This window comes from Microcaecilia unicolor, chromosome 6 (genome assembly GCF_901765095.1).
Source record: "Microcaecilia unicolor chromosome 6, aMicUni1.1, whole genome shotgun sequence".
Classification (NCBI taxonomy): Eukaryota; Metazoa; Chordata; class Amphibia; order Gymnophiona; family Siphonopidae; genus Microcaecilia; species Microcaecilia unicolor.
In genome coordinates, this window is record NC_044036.1 from 246,913,206 (window position 1) to 246,941,188 (window position 27,983).

Here is a 27,983-nt window from a genome sequence, read left to right on the forward strand (position 1 = left end):
TTTTTTCTGATTGGTCCGTCATGCGAGGGTGGGGCAGAGAGACATGGTCATTGTTGTGGCTTCACCACCATGAATCCATGAACCCTTCAGGGAGTGACTGAGTGACTTCAGAACGTTGTCTTCAGAACATTGAGGGTGAGTTTTATTATAGTAGATTGTAACCTGCTCTGGTTGTGTAAGGGTGAGCGAGATATCAAGTGTTAAATAAACATAAGCATATTCAACAGCATTATCTGGCTGAGTGCTGCTGAAAATCCAGGTGTGGCCCTGTCAGTGAGACTTAACTGGGTATGGGTATCTCCTACTAGAATAAGTCCCATTGAATATTGACCCCTTTATTATCACTTATTATATTTGCTTTAGAGGGTAGTTTTACAAGAGACTGCCTAACTTGTAGAGCCAGTACACACATAGGTGTGACCATTTTCAAAGGGAAAGGGTGTGCATGCGTTCTCTTTGAAAATTATCCCATGGAAACTAATTCCATTCGTTTATGCCTGTTACGTAATATGTACAGAATTTTCACAGCTCATGGGTGAAAATATGCATAAAATTAGGATTATATACATGTAGCCTGGGCAATTTTGAAAGAAGCTATTTCTGCGTGTAGACCTCTGTTAATGAGTATGAATGGCTTTTAAAACTACTGTACTCTCGTAGTGTACATCACCTTGAACAAGGGAAAGGCAGTCCATATATAAAATTGAATTGAGCTTTAAGACAGACAAAAAGCGTTATATATATTATTTTTGTGAAATTGATAGGCCCAGCACTTGAAAACAGCAAATAGATTAGCTGACACAGGACTTAACATGAATCTTCACAATGCTGGATTCTGTCTAAAGCAGCCTGGTGCTTTTAGCTGGCTTTCCAATTTTGGATTTTTTTTTTCTACTAATGTTCAATGTTACTTTTTAAACTATTTTGAGGACCTGCATTAGGAGTATGAGAAGGCAGCTGCCAGAGCTAGAAGGATGCTAGGATGTATAGAAAGAGACAACCATCAAAATAAAGGAGGTAGCTGCCTCTGCATACATTATTAAGATCAAAAGGAAAGCCATTCTGAGTCAATCTAAGATGCATCAAGCCCTACATCCTGTCTCCAACAGCGGCTAGTCCGGATCACAAGAACCGGCTGATCTTAAAAAGTGGATTGTTTTCTTATAGCTCATTTCCAGAAATGAGTAGTGGTTCTCCCAAGTCTGCCTGGCTAATAATTTTGTATGGACTTTTCTTCCAGGAGGTTGTCTATACCTCTGTTCAGTATTGCTGTATTAGTGGCTTAGTTCACATTCTCTGGCACCATATTCCACAATTATATGCTGCAAGAATAAAACTTTTGTACAATTTGTTTTCACTCTGCTGGTCAGAATATGGTGCTTCTTATCTTACCCCCCTGTTTACAAAGCCATGCTAATGCCGTCACAGCCCATTCACTTTGAATGAGCTGTGTCGGCTTTGTCGTGCAGAAACCACTAGCGCAGCTTTGTAAACGGGGTAAGTCAGCTGTTGTTTTTCTGATTGATTCTCCAGTATCGTAGGCAGAAGACCACTTTGTACAAAACCCTGTCTACTCTTCCACCCTACAAATTTTATTTCTAAGGTTTGTAAAATCTAAATACTTATTTAGTGAGACTGTTTCCAGCATCTTAGGTCACCAGAACCTTGATGAACAGTATTGAGTCATCACCAACTTGCCACCACTGACCCAGGTTGGTTTCTGGAGAGTTGTAGCCTACTGGTACTGATCTGGTGACACCATGACCTGCAGTATCATTTGACAGTGCTCACTTCCTACACCTTTTGTCCTTGTTGCCTCATTCCCTGTCTCTGCCCTAGAGGCAGTGAAGAGTGAACTGTTTGCAATAGTAGAAATTTCCCACCCTATCCTGACTTAGGTAAGGAACAATTTATTTATTTACAGTTGTTTAAAATACCTTACATTGTGCCAGGGGCGTAGCCAGACAAATTTTGGGTGGGCCTAGGCAAGAAGTGGGTGGGCGCCAAGTGTTCTCCCCTCCTTCCAACCACCACCAAAAAAAAATATTTCAGCTGGTGGGAAAATGCTTCTTTCCACCTTGGCAGTATGCAGCAGGCATGCGCTGAAAACTGAGTGTATGCAGGTGCCAGTATCATGAAGAGTAGCATTTTTTGTTACCATCAAGGGGAAGTCTTCAGCTGGCCGAGCTTGAGATCCCCATCAGCTACCGCTAAATGTGTGCTACTGTTGGGTGGGCCTGAGCACTAAATGGGTGGGCCCTGGCCCGCCCAGGCCCACCTGTGGCTACGCCACTGCATTGTGCAAATGATGTTATTAGGCAGTTTACAAATAACTTTAAGAAAGGCAAGATAAAGAGGAAGAAAAGGAGGGGTGAGAGGATATTGAAAGTGTGAGATGGGAGAGGTGAATGATTACTGGGGTCCTCCGGGGGGTTCAGTGTACCAAGTTCAGTGAACTAGTGATGAGCAAGATCTTACAATATTAGAAGAGGTAGAAGGCTGAGAATGGATAATTGGAGAAAAAAAAAAAAACCTAGTGAAATGCTAGCTGAAAGAACCAGGTTTTTATTTCCTCTTTGAACCAGGGATAGCTTGATTCCTGCTATATCAGGATGGGTAGAAAATTCCAAAGTGCAGGGTCTAGATAGCAAAACATGGGAGAGATTGAAATGTAGATGAGATGGAAGGGTGAGGAGTGAGATAAAAGAAAGTTATAAGGAAGAAGCAAATTTGCAATTTTATCATCTCTCCACACTAACCCCAACTGATGGGTTATGCACTCCTACCAGCAGGTGGAGACCGAGAATTCTAAATGAGCCTATAATTGCCCTGTGCAGTCCCTCTCAGAGTCGGTATTCCTCAATCTCCATCAGGTGGTAGACGGTAAGCCTGTGCAGTCCAATCAGTCTGGTAAAGGAGCCTTGAGTGCTTTTTGGACTTAAAAGAAGCAAAGATTTTTTTTTTTTAATCGCTGGTCTGAAATTTGACTGTCCTGAGGGAGGCTGTAATTTATTGTGCCCTGTGCAAGGACCCTATCTTTGGGCTTCTATTACCTAATTTTAAAGCTGAACTTAAAACCCACCTATTTGCAGAGGCTTATAAGTAATCCTTTTCTGTATGTCTGAAGAAGATGGCCGTTTTACAATAGAGCATCCCTATTGTTTTATCCCTCCCCCCTTTCTATCTTGATTGTAGTTCTTCCCTCTCCTACCGTATAATGTCCTCGTCTGTTGTCTTTAACTATCAATTCCCTGCTTCCTTTTTAGATTGTAAACCTCCCTGATGGCTCCCAAAGGGCAGGGTAGTAAATTTTATTTATTTATTTGTTACATTTGTATCCCACATTTTCCCACCTATTTGCAGGCTCAATGTGGCTTACGTAGTACCGTAAAGGCGTTCCCCAATTCTGGTATGAACAAATACAGTAATGTTGTGGTAGAATAAGGTTTGTGTGTACAGACACATTAGGGAATCGTAGAGAGGAAGAGTTATTATATGTCCATTAAATGACCTTCATAAGGAGAGTATTGCGGCTCCCTATAGATGAAATACTTCAAGACCTGTACATATCTATTTGTTCAACTCCTAATTCAGTTAGACCAACTAAACGAAATTCAGATAATAAATATTGAGTGTAGGAAGTTTTAGGACATGGCAAGCAACAATTGTCATGTTTCTTTGATAGTCAAATCTGCAATGAGGAAGAACAAAACATCTAAAGACCGTATGCCTTATTCTCCAAACAAGGACCTTAAATCTATAGACTTAATGGGTAAAAGAATGTACCAAAATTCAATGCTCGCTGCTCACATTGCAGTGCATAATTATCATTATGTACAATATTTACATACTGTTATGGATAATGTGAATCAGTTAGTGGAAGGATTATCAGAAGCTAACAAACTAATAAATAATAAAGCTAACAAATGCTGAATAAACTTGGAATCTTGTGTGTGGCTTTTTTTTAGTCCCACTTTTGTACACTTTTCCCTCGGCAGTGTGTGAGCTGGGCATTACAGCAGCTGTGCAGCATGCAGGGGTGACTTTGCATTCCCTTCTGGGACAGGAGACCGACAAGAAGTTGGATTCCATAGGTGCAGGGTTGCCAGTTGGGCGGGCTTTTTCTGCTGGCCACAGGCACTTTCCAGCAGTCATGGGTTGGGACTTTTTGAGCCGGTTTTGTTTTTTTGGGCCCACCGCTGCTGGCAGGGCCGTGCCGATGCGGTCAGCGGGGTAAGCGCCGCAGGGGGGCGCCCACCTCTGGAGGGCGCCGCCGCGGTGCTTACTCTCGCCCCGCGAGGCCTTTAAATCTTTTACCTGGTCGCAGCAGCGTCAGTGAAAGCGCTGCTGACTTCTCCCTTCCCTTGCACTCATTGGTTCTCTGTGTCCCGCCTTCTTCTGACGTCAGAAAGAAGGCGGACACTGTCACTGAGGGAACCAAGAGCGCGAAGGGAAGGTAGATGTCGGCAGCGCTCCGCTTTCACTGACGCTCATAGGCGCCCCGTATAAGAGGCTTGGGGAGGCTTAGTGACCTTTCCCGCCCATGCTGCATTGCCTCCCCCCCCCCCCCCCCCAACGTAGCCACTTTCCCTCGAGGCCCGCTCATCCAGACCTGCCAAGTCCGGAGTCTCCCGCACTCCCGAGTCTGGGCCGGCAACGTGGGAATTAAAGTCTCCTCTTCAGCGCGAGTCGCGCGATAAAACAACAAAAAAAGAAGAAGCAAGAGCGGGGCCTGGCAGCCTTCAAGCATGGGCTGTCTGCGCTGCAGCCGCTCCTCTCTCTGCCCCTGGAGGAGCAGGAAGGAAGTTGACATCGACTTCCTGCTCTGCTCCGGGGACAGAGAGGAGCGGCTGCAGTGCCGATAGCCCATGCTGAAAGCTGCTACGGTACAGCCCCGCGCTTGTTCCAGCAGCCAACTGTTGCTCCTGGGGGCTCCAAAGCGGTTGAAGCTGCGTGTGGTGTCGGTCCTCCCAGCTGATTCCTGCACTTTGGGTGCGTGTAACGTGTGTTACCTTTGTTTTTTTTGTCTGGACTCGGGGCGCTGCTGCTGAAGAGGAGAAGCAGCAGCAGTGGCCAACAAATTAATGCCAGGTGGAAGGGGGAGCGAGAGGCACTAGGCAGGTATAATGGAGAGAGTGGGAAGATGGGGAGAGAAGGAGGGGACATGGAGAAGGGCTGGAGTCCTGGAGAAAGGGAGAAGCGGCTTAAAATGAGGAGAAAATGGGAGGGGGGGGGTGAAAGAGGGAAGACACTGGAAGGAAGAGTAGGGAGAGAGAAACTAACAGGAGGAGAAACATTGAAGGATGGGGAGATAGAGGGGGGCATGATGAATGGAAAAGGGTAGAGAGAGAGACACTGGATGGAAAAGGGGATAGAGAGAGAGAGACACTGGATGGAAGGATTGGGAGAGAGGGGGTAGATGTTGGATGGCAGGATCGGGAGAGGGGGTAGACGAATGGAAGGACATGGAGAGAAAGAGGGAAGAGGAAGACAGAAGGATGGGGAGATAAAGAGGGAAAACGGATGGAAGGATGAGGAGAAGGGGGGGTAGACGGGACGGGAGAGAAGAGAAATCACTGGACTGGACATGTAGGGGAGGGCAGGGGAGAGAGGAGGATTGCTGGCTATGGATGGAGGAGGTAAGGGCAGAGAGGGACAAGAATGGACATGGATGGGAGGGCAGGACCCAGGGAGAGAGGAGAAATTGCTGGAAATGGATATAGAGCAAGAAATGAAGAAGAAAGGAGAAAAGTAAAGAAATAAATGGAAAGGAAGTCCTGGAAATGGAGTTAAGAGGACAGATAGCAGCAGACTCAGATACTGGCCAGCATGATTGGAAAAAGAAAGTCACCAGACAACAAAGGTAAAAAAAAATCATTTTATTTTCATTTTAGCGTTTGGAATATGTCTACTTTGAGAATTTACATCTGCTATCTTATTTTGCAATGTATAGCAATTTGTTTCTAAGAATATTGCTGACAATTCCTGTCAGTGTAGCAAGTGGTGAGCGATCATTTTCACCGGGGGGGGCGTGATCATTTTCACCGGGGGGGGGGGGGGGGGGGGCGCCAACTGATAGTCTGCAGGGGGGCGCCAGAGACCCTAGGCACGGCCCTGGCTGCTGGTTCCTCCAGTAGGAGGGTAAGGTGCATGATAAGGTCACACACTGGTATGGAAGAGGAAGAGCGAGGGCGGAGCAGAGGAGACTGGGGAAGACTCGGAGGAATAGAGCAGCAGCAGCACATCAGGAGGAGAGATGCATGAAGCAGTTGGAGCAGAGCAGCCACTTGGGAAGAGGTTAGGAGGCAGCGCATGCTTGCATGGGTGTCCTCCCTCCTCTTTAGATAGCATGTTCCATTCGGCAGCTTGAACTGTTTTTGGGTGCGGGTTGGGCTGAGAATTTTTTCCCATCTGTCAACCCTGCATGGATGTTAAACATCCTCCTGTCATGGTGATGGTCTCGACTGTGGTGGGATCTGCCGTCTTTTCGAATTTCTCATCTGCCCAGAATCAGCCCCCACTGCTGGACAGTGTTCCCTATCACAGGTCTGTTGAGTAGTACAGTGCAGGGAGAGGTCTTGGGAGTGTTTTTTTTTTTAATATCTTTATTATAGGTTATGAATAATGCAAGACAAACAATCCAAAGCAAGGAACAACTGAGCAATTAAATTCTAACTTTATAATTGCAATTTGGACAAGTATTAATGTTAAAAAGACAAAAAAAATTAGGTGAAGAAACATGAGACATATGAAGTATGGACCATAAATAAAAGTATGAGGAAAGCTGGGGAAGAGCCCTTGGAGGGATCCTACTGCACCTAAATGACAGCATTGAGAATGAGAAGAGGAAAAGTTTCTGACTGTTTAGTCTGAAGTGGAACAAGCTCTGGATGAGGATTCTTGAAATTGTAGAGTGTTTTCTGGGGAAGAAGCCTGGATGGAGGGCCTGCCTCCAGATGAGGACTCTTTGTGGTCCATATTTTCACAGCAGGAACTTAAAACACAGGTGTCCTTTCGTTTAGAATTTTGAGGAAGATTCCACTGTAGTGGAACTCTGCAAGGTGGATCCTTTCTTAAATGCATTTGCAAGCCCACCAAATCATTTGCAGTGCATCAGAATATCAGGGATGTTCTGATGGGGCTCTTTTTAGTGGCATTCTCTGTGATTAGACTATCCAATCCTGGCACAGGTTAGAGAAACCTTAAGGCCACCTATGGTATATGCTGTAGTTTTTACAGTCACTAAGAAGACTACCATTCCTGTGGATGGGGGTATGGCCCTGTAGGATCCTCAAGACCATAGAAAAGAGTCCTTGGTAAAACAGGGTTTTGATTTGTCAGTCTTGGTGGTTCAGGTGGTAATCTTTAGAGGTTTAGTGGCTAGAGCTTGTTTTTGTTGGAAGGTTTTAAACAGTCTGGCTGGTCGCTGGTGGACCAAGAAACCACAAATAGAGATGGGATCCTCTTTAGGCAGACCTTCTGTGATTTGCTTCAGGCTTCAGCCAAGTTTGTGGTGCTGGCTGTGGTGGCTTGAAGGTCCTGGCTGTGGTGGCTTGAAGGTCCTTATGGCTGGTTGACAGATGTCATTTGGTGAGGAGCTTGATAAATTGGGGAAGAGTCTTGGGGAGACAAAGGTCTCTAGATTGCCAGAGGATAGACTGCAGTCATCTGGTAAAGGGATTGTCAGGTAAAGGTAGGTTTTGGGAAGCACAATGTTATTGCCCTGGTAGAGTCAGTGGCAGCGCAGTAGGTTTTTCAAGAGGACTCTGCCTTTTACGGAGGCCACCGTGGAGGCAGAGACACCAATTTTGGATCTACAGGACAGAGCCATGGGGCCCAATGAAAGTGTTGGGGTCCGTCCTTTGGTGGCCGTGGAAACTTGGTTGCAAGACGGGCCCAGATTACCTCTGACCAGTGGGTTCTCAAAGTCATCAGTGAAGGTTATGCCTTTGGAATTTGCATGGCCACTACCAGAGTTTTTTTCTGGAATCCCCTTGCAGGTCCAAGCAGAAAGCAAGCACTGTCAGGTAGACTTGCAAAGGCTGATCCTCCTTTAAGCGGTGTGTCTCATTCCGTTAGTGGCACTCCAGTCCGATACTCCATTTTTTTTGTGGTGCCCATTCTAGATTTGAAAATGATGATGATGAAAGGCTCTAAAGGTTTCCAATTTTTGCATGGAGATGCTGCACTTAATTATTGTGGTAGCCAAAAGAGGAAAGTTTCTTACCTCTCTGGATCTAATGGAGGCCTATTTTCACATTCTGATTCACCAAGGACACCAGAGGATTCTTCGTTTTGCAGTTCTAGGACAGTATTATCAATGTGCTTCTCCTTTTGGCCTGGAAATGGCTCCCTGTATGTTTTCCAAGGTAATAGTGACTGTGGCAGCAGCCCTGCTGAAAGAGGGCATCCTGGTGTACCCTTATCTGGACAATTGGTTAATTCAGGCAAAGTTTTTTGGGAGAGCGCATGAGTCACTGCTCAGGTGGTGCAATTTTTGGAGTCCCTGGACTGAGTGTCAACCTGTCCAAGAGTCATTTGATTCCTTCATAGATCTTGGTATACCTGGGTGTCACGGAATGCCTAGCCACCCGCCTGGGGTTACCCCACGGCCACATAGAGGGTCTTTTCCCAGCACAGCTCAGGTCAGCCTGAGCATGCCGCTTGTGCTCTACACTAGCACCCTACTTCCACCGACTGGGTCACAACCGCCTCTGGGCGAGTCTCCCGCTCCCAAATTAGCCACAGTGATTTCTAGGTTACTGGGGCCACACTTCCAGTGGTCCCACAGTTCCCAGAAATCACTCAGACCCAACACTCAAACCACCAGGATTCTTTATCAGTCCAGACAGGCAGAGTCAACAAATTAAACAGGTTTATCATTGCACTTGAACAATGAACAAAATAAAATTGTACGATTAGCAAACAATAACAGCTAACTGAAATATGGGTCAATTATAACACTAACTAAATATATGGTTACTTCCTAAAAAGTACCTGGGGCGATCAGGATATATTACTGTTCACAGAGCCTCAGCAAAGAGATCTCTCTCTCTCCTCCTCCTAGGCTGAATCTGGAGCAAAAGCCAGTACAGTTGAAATGGGGGGAAAAAAACCTTCTCCTGGGCCAATCAGAGCCCAGTTAAAAGCAGCATTTGAAAAAAGCTGGTTACACCACTCTGATATTTCCTTATCTGTGTTAACTAAGGAAAGAAAGGTCAGTTCTTTGTAACCTGTTAAAACATAACATGCACTTCCTGCTGGCCAAACTAGAATTAATAAAGGCAATTTTACAGGCTTAAAACACACTGTTCTGTCAACCTCCCTACTTAAGAGAGAGACCCCGCACTGTGTTCTCTACAGGCCGCTGATTGGGTCTCGATAGTCCAGTGTCAGGGTGGTTCTGGCTCTTCCTGTCTGGAGAGGCCATCTGCTTTACCATGTGCATTGCCCTTCTGGTGCTTATAGCAGAAGTTTTTACCACACTCAGTACATGCTAACAGTTTTAATCCTGTATGCTTCATTTTGTGAATAGTGAGGAGTATCTTCGGACAGAAGCTTTTATCACACTCTGCACACGTGAATAGTTTACTCCTGAGTGGATTCTCTAGTGCTTTGTTAGAAGTGATTTATGAATAAAGATTTTTCTACGTTCAGTGTAGGTAAATGGTTTCTACCCTGAAGGGATTCTATGCTGCGTTGACAATAATTTCCGGCAACTGAAACTTTTCTTACACACGTACTTGAAACTGATCTCTCTCCTGGGTGAAATTTTGCATTTCTTCTTGAACTTTCTTCCTGGTTGAAGCTACTGTTATAACCAGGACATATCAGTGTTTTTCTGATGTTTTGTAATGTTTGCTTTATTGATACAGCTTTTTCCATATTCTATACTTGTACATATTCCAGTTTCTTTATTATTTTTCAGGTGCTGCATTAGCTTCTTTTTAATACTGAAATCTTTCTCTTACTCAGAGCATATAAAAAGTGTCTCTTCCTGTTCTTCTAGTTCCCCTCTTTTGACTGAAAGTTTTTTCACAGTATGTTCATTTAAATGGTTTCTCTTTAGTGTCAGATCTCTCTACTAATGTCTGCTAGGAGGTCAGGTATGGGCTCACTATCCTGATTCTCTTCTGGTAGGCTGCATACAGCTAGTACCGTGGTTGTGCGATTTGCATAAGCCTGTAACATATTTACATGAAAGGTACGCTGCTTTCTGTCTTGAGAGTCCATAGATATAGTTTGTATCATTCAGGCACCTTATGACCTTGTAAGTTTCCACCCAGTTAGCTTGAAGTTTATTCTGATGTACTGGGACTAAAACAAGTACCAGCGGTCCCTTTTAAAACTCTCTATTTTGGACCTTACGATCATACCAGGTCTTTTGCTTAGTCAGGGCTGCCTGCAAGTTATCTCTGATAAAGCCTACAAGTTCTTCTAATCTCTGCCGCATATTAACTACATATTCAATTACAGGGGTTCAGAGCTACCAGCTTTCCCCTCCCAGTGTTCTCTTATTAGGTCAAGGGGCCCTCTCACCCTCCGGCCATAAAGCAACTCAAATGGGGAGAACCCTGTCGACTCCTGAAGTACTTCTCTGTATGCAAACAGTAGGTAGGGTAAGTATTTACCCAGCCTCAGTCTCCTGTCTCTACGAAAGTCTTCAATATATGCTTTAATGTACTATTAAATCTCTCCACCAACCCATTAGTTTCAGGGTGGTATGGTGTGGTATGTACAAATTTCACTCCACAGTGTGCTCACAGATTTTGTATCAGCTGTGTCCCTTGGTCTGAGAGTATTTCTTGTGAATATCCTACCCAGGAAAATATTTCTAGCAGGGCAGTGTCAATTTTCTCTGATTCTGTGGAGGATGAGGTTATCGCTTCAGGATATCTGGTAGCAACGTCCACCACTGTCAATATACATCTTTTCCCAGTCCCTACAGGAGAACTCTGCTTAGGCCAGTCCTGCAGCTTCTCACTCTGACCTGCTGAAGTCATCCAGTTGCTTGTGTTAGGACAGACATTTCTAGTGTCTGAGAGCTGTTACCAGTCGCCATCAGCATGCTGCTAATCTCCTAACATTACCAAACAAAAACCTAAACAGGAGAGGACCCTGTTATTGCTGCACTTGTTCATTGTGCTCTACCACTCAGTAGATGGTGACCCTCACGCCACACATCGAGTCTGACAATCCCACCGCTGCTACAAAAAAAGGACAAAGGTCTGTCATGAAACGCCTAGCCATCTGGGGTTACCCTGCGGCCACTAGTGGGTCTATCTCCAGCACAGCTCAGGTCCGCCTGCACATGCCACTTGTGCTCTACACTAGCACCCACTGACTAGGTCACAACAGCCTCTGGGCAAGTCTCCCGCTCTCACATTATCTGCATTGATTTCAAGGTTACTAGAGGCCATGCTTCCAGTGGTCCCACAGATCCTAGAAAGTGCTCACAGACCTAACACTCAAACCATCAGGATTCTTTATCAGTCCAGACAGACAGTCAACAAACTAAACAGGTTTATTGCTTGAACAATGAACAAAAAAAAAAGTGCAATCAGCAAACAATAACTGAAATATGGATCAATTATAACACTAACTAAATATTTGGTTACTTCCTAAAAAGTACCTGGGAAGATCAGAATATATAACTGTTCACAGAGCCTCACCAAAGAGATCTCACTCTCTCTTTTTCTTTCTTCTCTCAGGCTGAAACTGGAGCAAAAGCCAGTACAATTGAAAAGAAAAAAAGCTCCTGGGCCAATCAGTGCCCAGTCAACAACAACATTTGAAAAAAGCTGGTTACATCATTCAGGCATGTTAACTAAGGAAAGAAAGGTCAGGTTTTTTTGTAACAGCTTAAAACATAACACATACCACCTATTGGCCAAACTAGAGAAATAGAGTTCAAGATTTAATAAAGGCAGTTTTACAGGCTTAAAACACACTGTTCTGTCACACTAGGTTTCTAGTTTGATATGCTTCTAGCACAAGATTTTCTACTATTGGAACGGATTCAAAAGTAGCAGAGTCAGTTGTGATCCTTCCTCAGTGCAAGGTGTCCACGAGCCCAGGATTACCTTCAGGCCTTGGGGTCGATGGCTGTGACATGAGGTAGTCCAGTTGGCCATGTGTCATATGAAACCACTCCATCAAGCCTTTTTGTCCTGTTGGAGCCTCAGGAATGGATAAGTTGTCACCATGGATTCCAATATTACAGGTTGGGGCACTCGCTGCCTGGCTCAGGGGCGTTAGTCCTCGGAGGAGTCTCGTTGATCAATCAACCAGTTATAGACAAGGGCAATATGGCTAGTATTGCAGTCATTTTATCGCCTTTTCCAGGGCAGGCCGGTAAGAGTGTTCTCCAACAATGCCAGGCCATCTCATACGTGGGTTGCAAGGTGGTGGAAGAAGCAGCCCTTCTCTTGTCCTGGGTGGAAAACAATCTTTTGGATTTGTTGGCAGTTCATATGGTCAGAGTAGACCATGCTCAAGTAGACTTTCTGAGCAGCAGAAATGTTCTGGATCCCAGGGAATGGAGCCTGAGTCAGGATGCTTTCACCCTGATAGTCAACCAATTGGTGTCTACCTGTGAGGCATTTGATGGTGATGACCCTCAGTGCCAAGATGGATAGAGTTTGCAGTCATAGGAGGGATCGCCAGGCGGAGGGGGCACAGATGCCCTGGTTCAGTTGTGGCTGATCTCCAGGCTTCTCTATGTCTTCCTGCCATGGCTGCTTCTAGATAGAGTCATCCAAAAGATTGAACACCATAGAGGACATCAGTGTTGGTATCTCCAGATTGGCCGAGAAGGCCGTAGTACGAAGATCTGCTGCGGTTGACAGGAGAAATGTTGAGGTTCCCAGTGTCAGAGGACCTGTTGATGCAAGGATGCCAGACCCATCTTAATTTTTTCTTAACAGCCCTTTAAGGTGAAGCTCAGAAAAATAAGTTATTCTGGAAAGTTGATTTCAACCATGAAGAACATGATCGTCTTTGGCCTATGTCAGAGTACGTTTGAGGCCTGCTGTGGAGAGCGCCACATTATACCCTTGAGGTCTATGATCTTGGATATGCTTGATTTTTTACTAGATGATCTGGACAAAGAGCTGGCCCAAAGGTGCAGATTGTGGCATTGGTTTGTTTCTGGGGCCTAGTAAAGGGTAAGCTTTTGGCATCTCATTCAGACATGGTCAGATTCTCAAGGGAAGTAAAGCTCCTAGACCGCCTCGTCACTTCGTCCTCCTTGGGATTCAATCTTCTGTTGCTGGTCTTGGTTAAGGCACCCTTTCAACCCTTAGTGGGGAGTACGCTTCAGGATGTTACCTTGAAGACAGTAGTTCTGGTCGCTGTCTCAGCTTGTCGGATTTTAGAATTATAGGTGTTATTGTGCAGGGAACCCTTCCTGGTGTTTTTCAAGGACACAGTGATTGTTTGGCTGATGCCTTCCTTCCTCCCATAAGGTAACTGTGTCCTTTTCATCTCAAACAATCTATTGCATTGCCTTTGTTTGGAAAGGCCAGAGGATCAGAGGAGCAAAAGCTGTTGCATTGGTTGTATGTTAGACAAGCATTGAAACTGTACTTGCATAGAACTGAGGAGTTCTGGCATTCAGTTCATCTTTTTGTTTTAACTGGAGGGCACAAGAAGAGTGAAGGGGCATACAAGGCCACTATCACTAGGTTGATTAAGGAGTCTATTGCTTCTTCAATTCCCCTATCCGTGTTCCTTCTCACCCAGTACTGTCCTCGCCCTTAATTGTCTGTCTGTATTTTTAGATTGTAAGCTCTATCGAGCAGGGACTGTCTCTCTTTGTCAGGTGTTCAGCGCTGCGTGCTTCTGGTAGCGCTATACAAATGTTAATAATAATACCTATATTTTGCCGGGACAGCCAGTCCCAGATGGTCTTATGGCTCCTTCCACTTAAGGTCAGAGATTCGTGGGCAGAGAGCATGCTGGTTCCACTGCTGGAAATTTGTAAGGCAGTCGTCTGGTCCTCACTCCATTCCTTTGTTCAGCATTACTGTTTGGATGTCCAAGCTCAACAAAATGTCTTTTGGAGTGCAAGTTTTATCTGCAGGATTTGGAGGATCTCACTTCTAGCAGTCATTACTTTGGTATTTCCCATCAATCTGGGCCAGTCTGGAGGGACAATAAGGAAGGAGAAATTCAGTCTTAACTGCTAATTTGCTTCTCTTTTGTTCTTACAGACCAGCCCAGAACCTGCTGAGTATGGTTTCTGATATCTGTGTTAGAAGTCCGATCATTGTTGGGTTTTCTAGTATGGTCTTGATGCAGTGGCTGGTAGCAGGTAGGTTCTTGTAGACAGCTCTGCGAGGTATGGTTTTCATTTTAATCAGTGTTAATAGTTGTTTGTTAAACATATTTTTGAAAAAAAAGTGAGTGGGACTCATTCAGTATAAGCACAGCTCGAAGAAGGGTGGAGGTCTTGAGAGAAAAGAATTCTGGAGGTCCTTCGGGAACTGCTTGGGACAGAAATACTGACTGTGAGAGAGATTGCACAAGGCAGTTATAGGCTCATTTAGAATTCTCAGTTCCCAGTTCTCCTATTGCTAGTAGGAGTGCATAACCCATCAGTCTGGGCTGTTCTGGAGGGACTGAAGGAAAGCAAATTAGCAGGTAAGACCTGATTTCTCTATAGTTGGGGAACCCCTAGCAAAAGTACTTTGTAGATCAAGCAGAGGATTTTGAATTTTAACCTAGTTGATATGGGGAGCTAGTGTTCCAACTGAAAAAAGGAGGCACAATCATGACAATGAGCATTATAAAGTAATTTTAACTGCTGTTGATTGGACAAGTTGGAGGCATTTCGAAGTAGTAAGTGGACGTCCATTACAGAGAGAATCCCCGTAACCTAAATGAGTATCACTAATGCCAGAATTAAGAGCCTGAAGATGGTTCTGAGACAGTAGTGGCTTCATTACATTACAGCTCCATTTATATTCCACATTTACCTATAAGGTTCAGTACGGATTACAATAAAATAATCCAGAGAATGGATACAGCAGAGAATGTGAAAAGAGAAACAAACCACTGAATTGACCTGGGGGATAAAAGAAAGCTGTAAGTCTAAGGTGAAACCAAGTATGTGGATTGAATCAAGGAAAAAGAGGAAATGGTTTTGGATTACCCAGGAAGACAGGATAGCACTTTGAGGATTAGGGAAGAGAATAGCCTCACACCTGGAGGAGCTGAAGAACATGCAATTATCCTGGAGCCAAGTGGCAACTGCACCAAAACAAGAATTGATAGGAAAGTAGACTCCAATTTGAAAAAAAAAATTGAACATCATCAGTGTAGCAAAAAGGATGCACCCTAGTGGCTGAATCGGCAAAAAGAGGAGGGGAGAATAGGTTGAAGAACATTGAAAATAAAGTGAGCCCTGAGGGACCTCACATTTGACAGGGTTAACAACCAAAGAAGGAATCCTTGATTTTCACCTGAAAACTCTTATTTAAAAGATAGGATTGGAACCAGTTGAGAACAATGTCTCATATTTTGAATTTGCTCATGTGGTGTAGAAGTAGGGAATAATCAAAAGCTAAGGAAAGATGTAAAGAGACAAGAATTATAGAATGGCATTGGCCAAGAGAGGTCTTGATTTCAGTATTAAGTGCAGTAAGTAAGGTCTGTATGCTGTGATGGGGTCAAAAACCCATCTGATGCACCTATAAAGGTGTTAAGCTGGTCAAGAACAGCTTTATTCTAGTAGTTTTGCCAACAACAGGATATTAGAGAGAGGGCAAAAGTTAGAATGGTCAGTGACATCTAAATTCGGTTTTTGTTGGTGTTTTTTTTGGGGGGGGGAGAAAGGGAGAGACTACAGCATGCGTTCAAGGGTTGGGAACAAGTCTCGTAGTAAGGCTAGCCTGAAAACATGAGAGAAATAAGGGTAAAATGGAGTCATCCAATTTGTGAAGAAAAAGGCTTGCTGGCCAGGGCCCAAAGAGGAGGATGTGATGTTTAAAGTTGATAGGTTCTTGGCTGTCAAGCTAGAGGGATGGAATGCAGTCCAGGTTGATACAATAGAAGAGGCCCTGCTGATGAATTATGAGAAGTTCTAGGGAAACGGGGCCCAACTACCCTGATGGTCCTATGAGCTAGAGCTGGGATGGATTCTTACCTGTACTGGAATAACTGGGCAGGCTGTATGAGTAAATGAGTCTTAGTCTTTGGTCCTTTATTATGTTATGTACAAATGATTAGTAAGCGGGCAGTATCCTTTAATTAAGAGAATTATTTTAAGCCAATATCTTGGCATTAATAGAAACCCTGATATTTGCACTTGGCATCAGTTTTAGCAATTCACTATTTTAATTTAAAAATAAAATTCTCTTTGAAATATCTATAGTGCTTCACAGACAATTTCCCTGCTCACTTGGTGTATAGTGGTTAGCTTTTTCTTATTTTTGTGCACCTTTTTAGCACATGAGGGAGCTCAAAGTTCTCTAACATGCTGGAGTTGATGATAGGGCCCAGGAAGAAGCAGCCTGTGCACTCTATTTATGTGTTCTTCATTACAATACAGTTCAAATTTGAGGGCTAGTTCAAAAAAGAAAATACCAAAATTGTTGTAATACTTCAGGGTGTAAAAGTGAGAGTTGCTTTTAAATAACTGCTTTTTGACTTGTAGCACAGATTATTCATTAAAATCAATACACTGGATTGCTGCACAGTACAAACAAAATATAAAGCTCAGGGGCTGTGTGTGAGATCTCTGAGTAGTTTATCCCAGGAGCAGTAATGAAAGGTTTATTTGCAGGTAAATAGCTGCTTACCCACATTGGCACATGTTTTGAAAACTGGCTTAGAGTGTGTGCACTTTTAACTGAATGTAAAAGGGGTGGCATTAGATTGAAGGATGCAGTACCCATAGAAATTGCATTTTTATACTTCTGCACCTGCCTCCACTCAGGTTGTACACACTGGTCGCTTTTTCAAAAGAAATTTCTGCTAGGATTTTCCCTTTGAAAATGGGTTTACAGTTCCATGGGTTTAAAGTACCTGAAGGGCTGCAGGGAGTAGTTAGCCTCCACATCAATCATTTAACATAGGTGCTAATGGGCAAAAGATCTGGGGGCTAGATCTTTCTAAATTAAAATTCTTCCTAAAAGTGAGCAGTACCAAAGCAGGATCAGGGTGAGGGAGGTAAATTAGGTAGCTAGAGCTGGTTTTCAGTGCTTGGTTCCTAACTTGGTGAATACAACAATACAAATACAATTTAGTATTTAGTACAATTGTCAAAAGATCTTAAAACCAAGATATATGGAATAAGTAGAGTAACACGAGGGAGGGAGCAACACTGGATCTGGTGCTCACAAATGGGGATAGCGTGTCAAATATCCAAGTGGGTGCCCACCTGGGTAGCAGTGACCATCAAACCAGTGGCGTAGCCAGAAGTCAATTTTTGGGTGGGCCAACAGGTTGGATGGGTGGGCACTAGACAGTGGTGTGCTGGTAAATGTTTAACAACAGGCTCTCTCCCCAGTCCACCTCTGCACCCCCCCCCCCCCCCCCCCCCCCCCGTCCACCTGTGCACCTCCCCTCAAAATTGCAGAGCTGGCTATAGCCGGGGAGAGAGCCTGGGGGGGGGGGGCAATGCATTACTCTCTCCAGGAAAAAAAAATTAAATGATCCCAGGTTCCAATTTAATTCGTTTAATGTGGGATAAAATGCCATAAATAAGTAAATAAATATAAACTTTTAATGTTGAGCACCTGATTCTCAAAGTGGACATATTCCAAACACTATAATGAAAATAAAATGATTTTTTTCTACCTTTGTTGTCTGGTGACTGTTTTTCTGATCATGCTGGCCCAGTATCCGATTCTGCTGCTATCTGTCCTCTTAACTCCGTTTCCAGGGCTTCATTTCCATTTATTTCTTTACTTTCCTCCTTTCTTCTTCATTTCTTGCTCTATATCCATAAGTAAAAGCTGGGTCCTCCGCAGACTTGACTGTCCAGTGGATCCAGCTTCTGCCTATTTTCTTCATCCATGTGCACTTTTTCTCCTCTCTGCCTTTTCCCTCATCTCCTTCCTCACTCTTCCATCCTCTCCATCCATGTCCAGCATTTCTTCTCTCTCCCTTCCCTCTCTTCCATCCATGTCCAGCAACCCTCCTCTCCCCTGTCCTTCCCTCCATCCATGTCCAGCAACCCTCCTCTCCTCTGCCCTCCCCTTCATACACCCATGTCCAGCAACCTTCCTATCTCCTCTTTCCTCCCCTCCATCCACGCATGTCCAGCAACTCTCCTCTCCCCTCCAGCCATCCATACCTAGCAATTCTTTTCTCTCCCCTGCCCCCCTCCAGCCATCCATACCTAGCAATTCTTTTCTCTCCCCTGCCCCCCTCTATCCATCCATCCCCAGCAATTCTCTTCTCTCTCCCCTGCTCCCCTCCATTCATCCATCCCCAGCAATTCTCTTCCCTCCCCTGCCCCCCTCCATTCATCCATCCCCAGCAATTCTCTTCCCTCCCCTGCCCCCCTCCATTCATCCATCCCCAGCAAGTCTCCTCTCTGCCCTGCCCCTATCCAGCCATACCCAGCAATTCTGTTCTTGCCCCTGCCCCCCTCTATCCATCTATACCAGCAATTCTCTTTTCTCCCCTGTCCCCTCCCTCCAGCCATCAGTGATTCTCCTCTCGCCCCTCCCGCTCCCATCCATGTCCTCCGATTCCACCTGGCCGCCCGGAGCCCTCTTCTCCCCCCCAAAAAAATTTACAGTGCAGGCTGAGCTCCGTTCCCGCATCTGCCTCCCTCACTCTCACGGCAGCGCTTCCCAAATGCTGCCCACCGCTACCACAATCGCGGGATTTACCTCCCTCCGTCTCAGCAGCAGCGGTAGCGAATCATACACGCTGCCTCCTTCTAACCCGGAAGTGTCCGCTTCCGGGTTAGAAGGAGGCAGCGTGTATGATTTGCTACCGCTGCTGCTGAGTGCTGAGAGGAGGGAGGTAAATCCCGCGATCATGGCGGCGGTGGGCAGCGTTTGGGAAGCGCTGCCGTGAGAGTGAGGGAGGCAGATGCGGGAACGGAGCTCAGCCTGCTCCCTCCGCTCCGCTGCCTCCACTACTGGGTGGGCCTGGGCCCACCCAAGCCCACCCGTGGCTATGCCCCTGCATCAAACGGTTTGGTTTGATATAACAGCTAAAGTGGAGAGCAGCCACTCAAAAATCAAAGTCCTGGATTTCAAGCGTGCTGACTTTAGTAAAATGGGGGAATACCTGAGGGAAGGAGATGATGGGCTGGGAGGAAATACGAGAAGTGGAAGGACAGTGGTCCAGGCTAAAAGAAGCTATAAATAGGGCCACGAACCTTTATGTAAGGAAAGTAAATAAAAGCAAGAGAAAAAGGAAACCGATATGGTTTTCCAAGCAAGTGGTTGAGAAAATAAAGGCTAAAGAGTTGGCGTTCCAGAAATACAGAAAAACTCAAGAAAAGGAACACATGGAGGAATACCGGATGAAACTGAAAGAAGCCAAGAGAGAGATATGACTGACAAAAGCGCAAGCGGAAGAACAAATTGCTAGAAATGTAAGGAGGGGTGACAAAAATTTCTTCAGGTTTATTAGTGAAAAGAGAATGACTAAAAAGGGAATTGTGAGACTAAAAGATACTGCAAACCGCTATGTGGATAATGATGAAGAAAAAGCAAATTTGCTAAATAGATACTTCTGTTTTCACAGAAGAAAATCCTGGAGAAGGACCGCGATGGACTGGAAATAGTACAAATGAGAATGAAGTGGATAGAGCACCATTCACGGAAGAAAGTGTGAATCAACAACTTGAAAAGCTAAAGGTGGACAAAGCCATGGGACCGGACGGGATCCACCCCAGGATATTGAGGGAGCTCAGAGAGGTTTTGGCGGGTCCTCTTAAAGATTTGTTTAATATATCCTTGCAGACGGGAGAGGTTCCGAGGGATTGAAGAACGGCAGAGGTGGTCCCTCTTCACAAAAGTGGTGATAGGGAAGAAGCTGGAAAATACAGGCCGGTAAGCCTCACTTCGGTTATTGGAAAAGTAATGGAAGCGATGCTGAAGGAAAGGATAGTGAATTTCCTGGAAGCCAATAAGTTGCAAGATCCGAGACAACATGGTTTTACCAAAGGGAAATTGTGCCAAACGAATCTCATTGAGTTCTTTGATTGGGTGACAGGAGAATTGAATCAGGGACGAGCTATGGACGTAATCTACTTAGATTTCAGCAAAGCTTTTGACACAGTTCCCCACAGGAGGCTCTAAATAAACTGGATGGGCTGAAGAGAGGACCCGAAGTGGTGAACTGGATTAGGACCTGGTTGACGGACAGACGCCAGAGGGTGGTGGTGAATGGAATTCACTCGGAGGAGGGAAAGGTGAGTAGTGGAGTGCATCAGGGATCGGTGCTGGGGCCCATTCTGTTCAATATATTTGTGAGTGACATTGTCGAAGCGTTAGAAGGTAAAGTTTGCCTATTTGCGGATGATACTAAGATCTGTAATAGAGTGGACACCCGGGAGGGAGTGGAAAACATGAAAAGGGATCTGAGGAAGCTAGAAGAATGGTCTAAGGTTTGGCAATTAAAATTCAATGCGAAGAAATGCAAAGTGATGCACTTAGGGAATAGAAATCCACGGGAGACGTATTTGTTAGGCGGGGAGAGTCTGATAGGTACGGACGGAGAGAGGGATCTTGGGGTGATAGTATCTGAGGATTTGAAGGCGACGAAACAGTGTGACAGGGCGGTGGCCGTAGCTAGAAGGTTGTTAGGCTGTATAGAGAGAGGTGTGACCAGCAGAAGAAAGGGGGTGTTGATGCCCCTGTATAAGTCGTTGGTGAGGGCCCCACCTGGAGTATTGTGTTCAGTTTTGGAGGCCGTATCTTGTTAAGGATGTAAAAAGAATTGATGCGGTGCAAAGAAAAGCTACAAGAATGGTATGGGATTTGCGTTACAAGAAGTATGAGGAGAGACTTTCTGAACTAAACATGTATACTCTGGAGGAAAGGAGAAGCAGGGGTGATATGATACAGACGTTCAAATATTTGAAAGGTATTAATCCGCAAACGAACCTTTTCCGGAGATGGGAAGGTGGTAGAACGAGAGGACGTGAAATGAGATTGAAGGGGGGCAGACTCAAGAAAAATGTTAGGAAGTATTTTTTCACAGAGAAAGTAGTGGATGCTTGGAATGCTCTCCCGCGGGAGGTGGTGGGAATGAAAACGGTAACGGAATTCAAACATGCGTGGGATAAACATAAAGGAATCCTGTGCAGAAGGAATGGATCCTCAGGAGCTTAGTCAAGATCGGGAGGCGGGGCTGGTGGTTGGGAGGCGGGGATAGTGCTAGGCAGACTTATACGGTCTGTGCCAGAGCCGGTGGTGGGAAGCGGGACTGGTGGTTGGGAAGCAGGGATAGTGCTGTGCAGACTTATACGGTCTGAGCCGGTGGTGGGAGGCGGGGCTGGTGTTTGGGAGGCGGGGATAGTGCTGTGCAGACTTATACGGTCTGTGCCCTGAAGAACACAGGTACAAATCAAAGTAGGGTATACACAAAAATTAGCACATATGAGTTATCTTGTTGGACAGACTGGATGGACCGTGCAGGTCTTTTTCTGCCGTCATCTACTATGTTACTATGTTATATGGACAAGTGCGACTAAAATCCATAATATATATTAACACCACGTATTAAAAGAAACCAAAGAGCAAAGAAAGTCAAAGCTCAAGTATGTATTTGTAACTGGTTTCTTAGGTTCCCTTGTGAATATATAAATACTAGTAAAAAAGGCTTGTTTCTGACACAAATGAAACGGGCGCTAGCAAGGTTTTCCTCGGAGTGTGTATGTTTGGGAGAGTGTATGTGAGAGTGACTGTTTGAGAGTCAGAGTGAAAGTGTGAGTCCAATCCATGCTCCTCTGTCACCTGGCCCCTCCATTCATCCCTATCCAGCAATTCCGCTCTCTCCCTGAGGCCTGCCCTGCAATCCATATGCATCCATGGCCATCTGTCCCCTCCATTCATCCCTATCCAGCAATTCCCCTCTCTCCCTGAGTCCTGCCCTCCCAATCCATTTCCATCCATGCTCCTCTGTCCCCTGCCCCCTCCATTCATCCCTTTCCAGCAATTGCCCTCTCTCCCTGAGCCCTGCCCTCCCAATCAATGGCCATCCATGCTCCTCTGTCCCCTGCCGCCTCCATTCATCCTTTTCCAGCAAGTCCCCTGTCTCCCTTCCATGACCCCCCCTCGCATCCATGCTCCTCTCTCTCCCATGTGCCAGCCTGGGCCGCCCTCTTCTCCCCCCCCCCCCCCTTCGCATCCATGCTGTCGTTTCTCCCCTGCCCTCCCACTCCCATTGTTGTACTTTACTGGCCACCCTCTTCTCTCCCCCCAACATGCGTGTTTATTTTTTTTTCTTGTTTTTAAATTTACCTCCGTGGCGGTTCCGGCAGCGAAGCGTCAGGGAAGGAGGCGGTGCTCCCTACGTCTAGGTTTCCCTTCGCTGTGTTCCGCCTTCTTTTGACGTCATCCTTGACGTCAGAAGAAGGCGGAACACAGCGAAGGGAAGGCTAGACGTCGAGAGCGCCGCCTCCTTCCCTGACGCTTCGCTGCCGAGCGATGCGATTGGTTGTGTCATTGCTCCGCCCTCGACGTCATCACGTTTGACGTGTGGGCGGGGCACACACAATGCGATCTCACCCCCTTCACTTTGCTAAGAGAGGCTTCATTAGAACGTTGGAGGTGCGTTTTATATAGAGAGATGTTTGCCTTCTTCAGTATGACTGTAATTTTTTTTTGTTACATTTGTACCCCGCGCTTTCCCACTCATGGCAGCCTCAATGCGGCTTACATATTATATACAGGTACTTATTTGTACCTGGGGCAATGGAGGGTTAAGTGACTTGCCCAGAGTCACAAGGAGCTGCCTTTGCCTGAAGTGGGAATCAAACTCAGTTCCTCAGTTCCCCAGGACCAGAGTCCACCACCCTAACCACTAGGCCACTCCTCCACTGATATGACTGTGCCATTTTACATATCTTACATTTTATAGATCCTTTTATATTTGATGTCAATATAAGTATGCCTGTGTTATATGACTGTGTCATTTTACATATGAGTTTTACTTGTCCATATGATTGTCATTTTAGATATTTTTTTCAATTTCTATTTTGAGATTATGGTATTATATTGTAATGTTTTTTATAGACTCCTGAGGCAGGCCAGATAGGCTGAAACATGGCTGTGTTGAGTCATGGACGATAAAGTTTAGACTCTTGGAAGCATCATCTGTGCATTCTTTGCTGTTTTTTTGTGTCTTCAAGTCTGCTATGGCTTTGGTTCTTCTGTGTCTACATCTGTATGTATTTTAAGCCAAAAAAATTGTGTTCACTAAACAGGTGCAAATATGTGTACATAGTTTTCTGGGGGAAATTTTGAAAGTGAAAGGAAATGTGTACTTTTCCTTTGGGGGTGGGAGGAATAAGGGGGGAGTTTGGATGTTGGGTCATTATTCTTAGGTATAATTACAAGAAAAAACCCACTGGTATTTAATATTTGTTCTGTGAGAATTATTGTGGATCTGGGACTTCAGCTGTGTCAGCTAGATCATGTGCAACCAGGTTTTAGGCATCTGTCTTGAAGTATAGTTGTTAAATGTTGTTTTGTTTCTGTACCAATAAAAATTGTTCAAAGATTAAAAAATCAGCAGAGTGCATGATGAAGAAAGTGTTTATACTTTTCACTGATGTGGACAGTTAAAAAATGACCCCTGTATAGTGCAAGGATGGCCCTTTAGATTCTGTGCTATTACTATTGTAAACTGGAAATTATTTGGTGTCCCTAGTCCGTGGCTCTTTTGATAGCTATTAATAGACAGATGCTTTACAGCATGCAAAAGAATGAAACTGCAAATTTGCCAAACATTGTTCTAAGTTCTTTGTTGACAGCTCACTAATCTTCTTCACTGGCTTTCTTGCTAATGAAGTGCATCAAGGCATTTTCTTGCTTGACTGGTTTGTTTGCCCTCCACTGAATGGAAGGTTCGGTTTCCAGCCACCATGGTGACAGTATCTGGGGTAACTCTTGCTGCTGAGAACTTCAGTCAGAGAGGTTTCTGTTTAAATGAATGGTAAAGGTTCATTTTGTACTGTTGAGTATACAGAGTGTTACAAGCCTCAGAATTGCAAACACCACATCTTGGGATATATTTTGAAAAAGAGTTAGCAGACTAGACTCTACCCTTAGAAATTTTAGCCTGGCATAAAAGCCGATGATATTCAGCCTAATACCCAGGTAACTACCTTTTTGCTGTCCTAACTTTATCTGGGAATTACCTGGTTAGCAGACTGAATATTGCCACTAACTAAGTAACCCCATACTCCGTCCTCAGACCACCTCAGCAGATATCCAGCCCAGTTATCTAGTGGCACAGTCTGGCTATGTGCTGTTGACTAAATGGATTTGGCCCAGTCAGCCAATTGAATGAGCTATCCTTGTTGGCTTTGGGGGGGGGGGGGCATTGGGGAGTGGAGGAGGTAAATAGGATAGTTACCCAAGTATCTATGATTTGGGGGGACTGTTAGGCCACCTAGTGTCTTGCATCACTTGGAAGGGTAGGGGCTAATTTGGTTGATGTATCCTGCCCCATACACCACCCCTATTTACACCCCTGAATCAGCCCTGTTCCACCAAGGACTCCATTTCAAAACGGTTTAGTTTAGATTTTTTTTCTGTGTATTATTGGAAATGATGTGATCCATATAACTTTGTGTGTTTGTATGTGCAAAGAAGCAGGATGTTAAATTGTGGGGGAATCAGCAGAGTACCAAATTAAAGTACAATGCAGATGGTACAATATTACTCTCGCACCCACTGTTAGCATTGCATCAGATTGTAATGTTCAATGGAAGCAAGGACATTCTTTTTATTGCATGGTTACCCTGAGAAATTTTATTATAATTTATTTTAAAATTACAGTTTAAAAGACATGTAACCCAACTTTTAAATCGGCAAGGAAATGCCTAAGAAATTGGGAATGTCATTCTACTATGAAATTTGCAGCCTAAAGCCAATTTTGATCAATATCTACAGCCAAGGACTAGAATTCCAGAAATGCAGCAAATCCCTCAGGAAATACAGGAAGCATCCATTCTGAAAATATTTTGTAGTTAGATGGACAAATTATCAGGGTTTAATTACCTCCCCACCAGCCCCTACTTCACCCCACCCTGTTTAGGTGGGTAAATTTTGTGCAGTCAGATGAAGTTTGGCTAGGTAAATATGATTGAGGAAGGGGCTGTGATAAAGTTATCTGGATAATTTCACCCAGATAAGTTCTGATGACTATCTGAATAAGTTTATCCAGGTACTTAACCAGCTTGCTGAATACTGGACTCATGATATAAATAAAATAAAATCATAAGAAGATAGAATCCTAAAATGTAGTTAAATAACGCTGTTGTAATATCTCAGTTAAAATGAGAAATTTTGATCATAACTATAAAATATCAAACAAGAAACCTCCAAAACTATAAAATGGTGTATGATCAAAACTATAACATTCAATTAGCTGCAGCTGAAATCTGGAAATACACTTAATTCTATTAGCTAAAACTGTTGCATGCTATCTGTCCTTTTTGGAGTAGTGGAGTAGCTTAATGGTTAGTGCAGTGGGCTGAGAACCTGGGGAATTGGGTTCAATTTCCAATGTGGCTCCTTGTGATCCTGGGTAAATCACTTTAACCCTCCATTGCCCCATGTACAAATCTTAGATTCTGAGCTCACTAGGACAGAGAAAGTACCTGCATATAATAAATGTAAACCACCTTGGATGTAGTACAGAAATGCAGTATATCAAAACCGTGACCCTTATCCCTTTAACTGGCAAACTAAGTTATTTTGTTTTTCTCTATAGGATCATCTGGTTTGCTTTTTGCCTGGAACCCTCGCGCTGGGTGCTCACAATGGGTTAGCTGCTGAGCACATGGATCTGGCCAAGGCCCTTATGGAAACATGCTACCAGATGTACACTCAAATCGAGACTGGGCTGAGCCCAGAGATAGTGCATTTTAACTTACATGGGCCAAAGGACAGCAAGGACGTGGAAGTCAAGGTAAAAGTTCCACTCTTAATAACAGTGCTTCCTCGTGATCCCATAACATTACCCATGAAAGTGTGAATTTTGGGGAATGTCCTGTTTGCCTTGTTACTTATGTTACTGAATTCTTGAGCAGGGAGAAACAATCTTTCTCTCTCCCTCTTTCACCCATATTCCTTTCAGGCTTTTATAATGTTTTGTGTGAGCTCAAACACAAATGTTAGAACTATCTAGAAATTGTTCCTTGGTTTTGTGCCTCTTCTGAGCTATCGGTGTATTGCTGATATGAACTGGCCAGGTGTCATCCTGAAGGCTTTGCTCCTTTCTGCCAGTACTGTCATGTGAAACATTATTTTTCAAAAGGCACTCCTCTTCTTAGATTTCATTTTGAAATGTACATTTTTTCATTGCAAACTTGATGAGCGGCTAAGCATTCAGCCCTTCTTACGTGGTGGCTTCTTTGATGACATTTGAACAAAAATGTGAACAACAAAATAATTTAATTAGCAAATTGGTTCTTGATTTCCAGCTGTTTTGTAGTATGATGTGTGTGTTCAAGTGTTTGTCTTTTTGCAGCCTGCAGACAGACATAACCTTTTGAGACCAGAGACTGTGGAAAGCCTGTTCTACTTGTACAGATTTACAGGTGATACCAAGTACCAGGACTGGGGGTGGGAGATCCTGCAGAACTTCAACAAATACACACGGGTAAGATCTGCCTTCCCATTCCCAGGCCAGTAACTGGGGGGTTTTATTGTTGTGTTCAGCCACAGTGAAATATTCCAAGTACATCAAAGACGGACCACAGTCAGTCTTAGCATCCTTCCCTAATTTCATTTTATATTTCTGTTTTAATTTGTATCAGAAAGAGACTACAGATAGTTGTTAGTTTTGAGGATAGTTTTATAACAGGGCACCCAGTCAAGAAAGGTACATAGGCTCATATACTATGTAGTGGCGTAGTTGGGGGGGGGGCGCAGGGGGAGTGGTTGCTTCCCCAAATTTGTCAAAAAAGAACGGCGCCTATGCGCATGCGCTGCCACCTTCCCGCTTGCACGCGATGGCAGAACTATCGGATCGTCGTCGCCGCCTGCCGTGCTTGCCCTAACAGTGAATGAAGAAGTGAACAGACTACTGCTGCTGGCCAGTGCCCGTACACTCCCGTCTCCTGCCCCCACAGTGCTGCCTGCATTGCTTGAAGCCAGGAGGAGAAAGTTGTCGAGAGAGCTCAGCTGCAGCGGTAGTAGTTGTGATAACTTACAGCAGTGGTGGCTGCAGCTGAGCTCTCTCGACGACGTTCTTCTTCTCCTGGCTTCAAGCAATGCAGGAAGCATTGCGGGGGCTGGGGCCCAGGATCCTCAGCTCAGGCGCGGTGTGTGGTGCAGGCTATTCAGCGCTTGGCCTCGGCTGTGTGAGCTGTTTTTCTTCTCTGACTGCTGGCTGTAGTGGGGTAAGGGACCGTCTCTTCTGGCTGGCTCGTGTGTGTGTGTGTGGGGGGGGGGGGGATGGAGTTAATTGGCCCTGTCCTGTTGCATCACAGCACCATTTTGAGGATGACAGCACCTGAGGCAGGACTGAGTGGGCATCGCTCCTGTCTTAAGGTATATAAGAACACAAGAGTAGCCTTACTGGGTCAGGCCAGTGGTCTCTAGCCCAGTGTCCTGTTTTCCAAACAGTGGCCAAGCCAGGTCACAAGTACCTGGCAGAAACCCAATTAGTAGCAACATTCCATGCTACCAATCCTGGGGCAAGCAGTTGCTTCCCCATGTCTGTCTCAATAGCAAACTACTGACTTTTCCTCCAGGACTTGTCTAAACCTTTTTTTTAAACCCAGATAAGCTAACAAATGTTACCACATCCTCCAGCAAAGAGTTCCAGAACTT

At 44.8% G+C, this 27,983-nt stretch overlaps 1 protein-coding gene across 1 annotated transcript in view; it reads left to right on the forward strand.

The window, feature by feature from the left end:
- MAN1B1 (mannosidase alpha class 1B member 1) overlaps positions 1-27,983 on the forward strand; it is a 262,777-nt gene that overhangs the window by 217,129 nt on the left and 17,665 nt on the right. Inside the window, exons 11-12 of the mRNA XM_030207057.1 lie at positions 25,918-26,115; positions 26,677-26,808. Coding sequence (XP_030062917.1) covers positions 25,918-26,115; positions 26,677-26,808 — 330 coding nt within the window. The remainder of the gene's footprint in view (positions 1-25,917; positions 26,116-26,676; positions 26,809-27,983) is intronic.